The following is an 8323-nucleotide window of genomic DNA, read 5'->3' as shown; positions in this document are numbered from 1 at the left end:
TAAACGATATTAAAATACACAAAATCCCCCGCCTGTGTTGAATTACTCTTCTAGCAGTTAACTCACCCAAAAGAAACCAGAAAAATACTCTGCATAAACTTGATGTTGGAACTATGGCGCGAAATCACTTTAACGTAGGCTACGTGCTTGATGTGTAATGTGAATATGCTCTTTGCGTAAACAATGGTAATGAATAACCGAAGCAGGAATAATGCCAAACATTGTTTTTCAGTGGCTTAATTATTGCAGGAGTTTAGGTTTTTACATGGACAGTTTAGGTTTTGTTATTCTGATATGCTTCTATTAGTATATCAAATTTATACATTTTTGGTTTAATCTAAAAATTATAAAAAAAAATATTACTTTACTTTTTATATTTACTAAATGTTAATGATATTTTTGACATGACAACGTATGTCCACTCTCTGCTATAGTGTACTCCAAAATAATAACAAAACTAATTTTAAGCAGACACCATGCTTATGGAAAATTTGATTTAAAATATTAATGACTAATCTTGTTCATAAGAGCATATTATATGGAATTTTATCCAATAAAATGCACAGAAACAGGATTCCCTCTCTTCTTAATTATACCTCACACCAACTTTCTAGTAGTAAATTTAACCTGAATGCACTGTAAGTTGCTTTGGATAAAAGCATCTGCTAAATGCATACATTTTTTATTTTTTTAACTTTAATTAAATTTTTAAATTGTGGTTTTGATGGATCCCAATCCCAAACCAACTTCCTGTTAAAATATGGCAACACAGAAAATAGTGTTTTAACAGATTTTGCTAAATTATTCATGAAAAACACAACACAGGCAATATTAAAATTCATAGAAAATTGTCCCAGCTTTAATTAGTGATCATGTTATGTTACAAAAGTGCAATTGTCCTTCATTTCCATCAGGTGTATTTCAGGCATCTTGCTGAAATAGAGGAACAAAGCAAAATGTCAAGATGCTAAACTCTCAGTTTGACCTCATTTAAAATCTGTTTTGAGAAATGTAGGAGAAAATATGACGATTCTTACCAGTAATGCACGTCCTCTGGTCTCAATGGGCAAAAATGCCACTCCTAACGCACAAATTACACACGCTGTGGCGAACGGTGACAGGGCCAGAATTACAGACCTAGACATTAACACCTATGACACACGCAAACACAGTGTTATCTTTGGGTAAATCAAATGTGTTGAGCACACATTTGAACAAATCTTTATGTACACACACACACACACACACACATACACATATGCAAAGTAAAACACATAGCGCACCTGTGCAATAAAAGGTGCGATCATTCCTCCAACTCGACTGAAGGATGTGCAAAAGCCCATTCCAATTGAGCGCACAGCCGTGGGATAAACCTGTACACAAACACCACATTTTGTAGTGAACTCTTCAAGAGTAAGTGGAGTGTTCATACTGTATGTCGGGTCTCACCTCTGCTGTGTAAATGTAGACCACATTAAAATTCATGGAAACCACAGAGCGGAGAAGGAAGAGCAGTACAGTGAAACCAAACCTGCAAAGGGAGAGAAACATTTTTCAGTTTTCTACTTCAGCTGTACTTCTAACATGTGGTCACAGGAGGGCCACTACATGTTTGAACACCGTTATTGTGAGTAACTGACTATGTGCATACAAGCATACTACCCTACTACTTTTATTAAATCTTCAGTATAGTTTATGTACACTGTTTATAGTATATATACAATATGTAAAGCAATTTTATTTTTTAAAGACAATCTAGACATACACAACTCACTTTTTGTATTGAACACAATGAACACTAATAGTATCTAAACACATATGGCACTATAATTAATTACTACTGCAATAATAATCAATCAATCAATCACCTTTATTTATATAGTGCTTTTAACAAAATACATTGCGTCAAAGCACTGAACAACATTCATTTGGAAAACAGTGTCTCAATAATGCAAAATGATAGTTAAAGGCAGTTCATCATTGAATAATAAAAGCAGTATGATATTGCAAGCAGGTACAAAATATATTTCAACATTAGGTGCACACAGAATATTAAAAAATGCAATAAAATAAATAATGTGATGTAAAGTGGGACTAGTGAATCGCAATGCCATTTTAATATTGTTATTATATTACAGCTTTATATTTTATATATATTTTAAATATTCCGAACTAATATTTATTTTAAATATTTAAATTTATATATTGTATATTTATATTTCCTGTTTTCATTTTATTTGACATTTTAGTACTTTTGTTGTGTTTTTGTTAAATTTCTGTTAGTTTTTGTTCTTTATATATCTGTAAAGCTTTTATTAAATTTATTTCAGTTTTGGTTATTTTAGAAAAAAATTATGCCTTGGCAACTCATTGGGAAAAAAAGTCTAAATATTAAATATTATTAAACAAATGTCTGTGTGTGTGTGTGTGTGTGTGTATGTATGTATGTATGTATGTATGTATGTATGTGTATATATATATATATATATATATATATATATATATATATATATATATATATATATATAGTAGGGATGCACGATAATATCGGCACAATATCGGTATCGGCCGATAAAAGCTTAAAATGACCATTATCGGTATCGGCCGATATGAATATTTCTGCCGATGAGCCAAACCGATATTCTCCAAGTGAAATAATTGACCTGTTTTTCAGATGTGAATGTCTGTCTACATTTGTAAAATAATAAATTTATGGTAGAATCAGTACAGAAGAGATACATGGATTTCTCTTCAGTAAAATTAAAGTTTAAATATATCAGTATATATTTGTATATATATCGATATCGGTATCGACATCGGCCAAAATTATTTTGAAAATATCGGCATATCGAATATCGGCCAAAATCCAATATCGTGCATCCCTAATATATAGTATATGTAAATAAATTAAACAACAAAAAATGCTTTTTATGCTTCTAGTTTTGGTTAACAATAACCCTGATGATAAGCATTTTAAATCATTTTACAGAACAAATGAAAAATATACTGACCTTGTTGTGCAAATATTAACAAGCATGAAGAAAACGGCCGACATCACCTGGAGTATGGCCATACTGGGCTTCCGCCCAAATATATTTAACAAGAAAATATTGAGGGGTATGACTGCAGAGGAAACACGTGGAAAAACATACATTAACATTCGACTAAGCTGAGTGTGTGAAACCAGATTGAGTGAAAGGTCAAAGGTCACTCACGTGCCACCTCGCCTAGACAGCTGATGAGGAGAGTCTGGTAATCAGCCATGTTGAATGGGATGCAGTAACACAGCGCCTCCTCCTGGTTGTGTTTGATCTGGTGCTCTGGATCAGCGTCCGTCATGCACAGAAGATTCTTCTCCAATAACTCAGAACTGCTCAGAACCGAGCCATAATAGGAGAAGGAGGCCACAAACCTGTGGAAGAGCAATGCAATGTGTCAAACATCTAGCACAGTAACCAAGCAAGTGTATTTGCTGATTTCATACACACAACACCAAAGAAACAAACCAAAGGGAAGTGTGTCAGACATTACCAAGAGTACCACAGCAAAAGTGATGTTCTTCTAAAAGCAGGGCTGATCAGAGTGGCAGCATTTCCTCTTTCTGTCTGAATACAAACAGTCCTGTTAGTTGCACTCAAGTGCGTTTACACTCACTCATATAAATGCAAAGATGATCATTAGATGAGAGAAATTAGTGCCTTTTTTCACTACACTTCATAACCATTGAAGAAATACGAACCTACTGTCTCAAACTATTTATATATTTTGAAATCTGGCTTCATTATTACACATTACATAAATAAGTACATCCATGTGTGTAGGATATGAGTCTGTCTATATTTTTTAAATAATGTACACTAAATCTGCACCATATTGGTTATTGGCTGAAATTTTTTATTTATCCGTAAATATTGTATATTTAATTTTGCATGGTCATTTTCACTATTTTTTTTTATTATTTTTTTATTTAAATGTCCTAATGACGTTTCTCATCTTGAAAATGTTATAATGTGATCTCGAGCAAAATTTCCATACTACACTTTGCTATGCTGTGATGCCTAAATTAAAATTATAAATTTTATATTGGTCATTTACAAGCTGCTATCATAATTTGAAAACAATTAACCATTGGTTTATAGTTTTTGTCCTACATTTTTACTATCAGGGCATCCTTATAATATAATCTATATATTGCTGAAAATGCAATTAAGCAATATAAAATGGTTTATATTTTATTTACTTTTGCTTATTGATTAACTGATACTGTTAGAGTCATAAAAGACACAGATAAAGAAAAAGGAACTTCTCATACTCACCACTTCAGGTTCCCGTAGTTCTCCTTCAGGTAAGGTGGCGCCATTCATCTTTGCGATCCAGGTAAGTGTAGACATAGCTCCTTTTATGTTCCCTGCTGAGACCTGGAACCGTGCAGACTCAGGAATAAACTAAAAAAAGGAAAAGAGTGCGCAAGTGAGTCAAAGACAAACATCTACTTCCATTTTCCCCAGCATGTTTCAGCTCCATTTAAACAAAACTCACCATGAAGAGTCCAATGAGAATGATGCTGGGGATGATAGAAAAACGGATCATCCAGCGCCAACCCATTGTGGGCACCACCGTCATGCCGAGAATAATAATAAACATAGATCCCAGCATCCAGAAGATCTGTCAACCAATCACAGGTAAGGTCAGTATTGAAGGTTTCCCAGTTGAAGGTCAAACATAACTTTACATTTTGCACTCACTGAGGCAAGAGGCAGCAGATACGCTCTGTATTTGGCCGGGATGAATTCAGTCTTCAAGACAAACCTTTAGAAAGAAAATATCAAATAATTTGAAGAATAGTTCAATGCATTTGAATCACTGTTATTATGCATACTAGAAAATCAAGGCCGCCACAGTTTGTGATCAGTGAAATTCCCAGTTATTACTGGCTCAAGATTGAAAAAATATCATTAATGAATTATTCAAATCTATTTGTGAAACAGTTTGTGAACCAGTTAATTTAAAATAAAAGGACAATTCGCTCACACATCAACATTTCTAAGTCTGTATATACATGCATAAATGTATATGACTTCAAAGATTTCATTAGTTTCCATAACTGTCCAGGCCTGAAAATGGAAAAAGATATTCAGTTCTGTACATGTGGAAATGATGAGGAAATATCCGCACAATCTCACCCCTGAGATGTACCCGCGACACCGCAGCCCACCATACAGCGTAGGAAGATGAACCAGCCATAAGATGGAGAGAATGAAGTGAGCAGAGAAAAATATGCTGCCCATATAAAACCTCCAAACACCACCTGTGCACAAAAACAAATCTTTTTCAACAATTTACCCAAAATCCACACTCTAGCACTTATGTGTCAAATGAAACATCGCCCGACCTTCCAACGTCCATATTTGTCAGCAACATAGCCACAGAGGACCCCAAAGACCATGAAACCGAGGAACACCATCTAAAACACATACACAAACAAAATAAGTATATATAATGATTATATATAATCATAATGATTATTTCTACATCTTATAGAAAAAAAAGTGTATAGGAAAGAGGTGTGCAAGTATTTTACACAACAATTTATCTCAGTTTGCATATAAATCTTGGACAGAAATGAGTTTTTAACATGAAATTCCCCTTCAAAAAGATACCAAACTAGTCAGACGGTCACATGTGTGTATCTCGCACTACAACATTCCATTCCTTTCAAACTTTAGAGCAAAAACAAAATAAAGGGATCTGATTGGACGAGCCCCTCACCGTGGAGACGAGGGCCACCTGCCAATCCTCTAGACGCCATTCGCAGCGGATCTCAGGAGAAACCACAGCCAACAACATGATCTCCATCGCCTCCACTATCTACACACACAGCACATCAGCAATGAAATGTGTAAACAGTAAAAACACAGTATGCTGGTTAATGAATTACAAAGACGCAGTTTTCTTACATTGGCACTGCCCATGATGACAAAAAGCAATATATGGAAGCGTCCGAAGCCGATGCTCTCCACAGCATCCTCCACGGTGTAGCATTTTGGTTCTGCTTGGGCTACAGAGGTCAAAAATCAATTGAGATGACTGACTGTTACTTGGCTGCTCACAAGCAGAGCAGTATAAACACAAGTGCTTTGTTTTAGATGTATTGTTGGTTTGTTCTTCACCTTTGGCCTCCGCAGCTTCAGCAGGAGAGTTATTACAGCTATTGGTGTTGATCTCCTCCTCCAGCTCCACTTCCTGAAGCTGGATGGCATCGACCAGCTGCGTCTTCATGGAAGACGAACGCTTTAATGCCATCCTGTTTGAAAAGTCTACTTATTTCCTGAATAGTAGGCACTGAAAAGGGTAAAACTTTTGTGTTAACAAAAAGGTAGACCTGAAAGAAATAAATCAATATTTACATGAAAGTATGATTGTTATAATTTATGTGTTGGACATGGTGTCAAGAAAATACCACGTTTTTCTGGTTATTTTTGGACATACCACCATATTTCTGGACACCATTAAAGATAATACTATGTTTTGGACATTTAAAATGGTTATACCATTTTTTTCTGACACAGTACCATGGTATTCGTCTATTTTTGGACATACACCATGGTTACAACATGTTTCTGGACAGGTAATACTGTTTTTGTACATGAATTTTTCTTGTGATTATAAAATCAAATCAAATAAATTATGGTTTTAACATAGTTGTTAAACATAGTGCCAAGGTAATATGTTTTTTTAGTCTTAAACATTGTTAAACCATGTTTTTGAACATGGCACTGGTTTATTTTTTTGGACATACATCATGGTTATATTGCACACATACCATGACGATACAATGTTTGGACAAGAACAATGGTTACACCTTAATTTCTTGGACAAATACCTTGGTAATATCATTATATTATTTGATAACATTACTAAGCAAATACCATGGTATATGGATAAGATAATCATTCAATAGCATTTCATGACTTCTTGATACCTTTACTGACTGTATTTTTTAAGTCCTGTATTATGTCACAATCATATTTTTGAGGATCAAAAGTACATAAAAAAAAAAAACATTTAATACATTTATTTTAAAAATGTCTCAGTATGTGAGAATAATAAAATAAATGCTTACCATAACATCGGATGATGAATTGAGGTCATCAAACACGATTTTCTGTCATGTCGACGGTTTTCCCATCACATCTCATCCAGGTGGACACTTTTAGTTACTGTACTTCCCCTACAGTCACCTGTTCGAGAATTCCCGTATGTTGTGTCAAAACCTTTCAGCGATTTATGCAAATCAGTCTCACGAAGCGCTGATAAAATAGGACCAGCAGATTTCAAAACTATAAATCCAATATGTATCTATTACAAATGTACTATAATCCAACGTCTGTCTCTGTAAGAATGTTAAAACTCCCTTAGAAAGATGCATCACCAGCCTCTCCCGCAGTAACACCCGAATACACCTGCAGACAGGTAAAACAACGTCACACACTTCTCTATAGAAAGGGCTCGGCTTAGCATTTAAAGGGCGATGTCTTTTTTTCTGAGGAGATCGGGTTTCTTTGCTGTATTTAAAGGAACTGAGGGCTATTTAGTAAAAGTGGACAAACAGGTTTTAGGCCAGTTTTGCTTTTCTCCTTCCTCTACTGACCTATATCTTGTAAACAGTGCTGTGGACACTGTTTATAATGTAGGCTACATATGAATTCACGTAAAAGAAAACAATGTAATTCATCGGACCTGTTAGGCAGGTGACATGAGTAATGTTACAGGTTTTTTTAGGGAACAGGGAGTGGTGAAAATATCCCGATTGGCAACATTCAATTCATTCGCAAAGTAGCGATGTCCGATTCGTGAATGAATCTTTTTTCTGAGTCGAATCTTTTTAATTTACGTTCAACGTGTTTACAGACCAGTCCGAACAATTGTTTACGAGTCAGCAAATCACTACGTAAAATAGCCCTAAATTTAGTCTTGAAAGTTAAGAAAGAAGCATTGTATATTGTTTATATATGCACGTGTGGAGCATACTTAATGAATCGCCTAGGTAAAACATTAACCTATTTGACTACAAGAAAAGTAAATTAAATCACTGCTATGTTTTGTTTACTTGTTATAAATTGGCCCATTGTATTTTATACGATTTTATTTTTATTGAAGCCTTATTATCAACCATATCTGAATATTGATCTATTGCGTTTAAAACATAGACAGATAAAACCAATAGCTTCAAATACATTTGTAGTATTAATCTCTTCTTTGTAGATGTATTCTGCATTGCAGATTACAAAACAATTGACCGTTTACCCAGCACTGACACAAA

General features: G+C 34.5%; 1 protein-coding gene across 1 annotated transcript; it reads right to left on the bottom strand.

The window, feature by feature from the left end:
- Positions 1–831: 831 nt before the first annotated feature.
- svopl (SVOP-like) lies at positions 832–7524 on the bottom strand. The gene is made up of 16 exons (XM_052554852.1): positions 7124–7524; positions 6171–6342; positions 5958–6058; positions 5770–5868; positions 5393–5464; positions 5184–5308; positions 4746–4809; positions 4540–4665; positions 4317–4445; positions 3532–3605; positions 3216–3412; positions 3012–3123; positions 1450–1531; positions 1284–1373; positions 1038–1151; positions 832–933 (listed from the first exon to the last, which is right to left on the bottom strand). Exons 2-16 carry the CDS (start codon positions 6301–6303, stop codon positions 922–924), a joined length of 1530 nt encoding a protein of 509 aa, XP_052410812.1. The 5' UTR covers positions 6304–6342; positions 7124–7524; the 3' UTR covers positions 832–921.
- Between the last annotated feature and the right edge of the window lie 799 nt (positions 7525–8323).

Source organism: Carassius gibelio, chromosome B4 (assembly GCF_023724105.1).
Source record: "Carassius gibelio isolate Cgi1373 ecotype wild population from Czech Republic chromosome B4, carGib1.2-hapl.c, whole genome shotgun sequence".
Classification (NCBI taxonomy): domain Eukaryota; kingdom Metazoa; phylum Chordata; class Actinopteri; order Cypriniformes; family Cyprinidae; genus Carassius; species Carassius gibelio.
Note: the sequence above shows the minus strand (reverse complement) of the source record. Positions and strands in the feature narration are given on the sequence as shown.

Bases quoted from the DNA above. Each gene is read 5' to 3' on its own strand.
- svopl (XM_052554852.1), bottom strand. From the start codon at position 6,303: ATGGCATTAAAGCGTTCGTCTTCCATGAAGACGCAGCTGGTCGATGCC. The intron at 5,465-5,769 runs GTGAGGGGCTCG...TATGTGTTTTAG, and splicing joins AGGTGGCCCTCGTCTCCACG to ATGGTGTTCCTCGGTTTCAT. The intron at 1,152-1,283 runs GTGCGCTATGTG...CGTGTGTCATAG, and splicing joins TCGCACCTTTTATTGCACAG to GTGTTAATGTCTAGGTCTGT.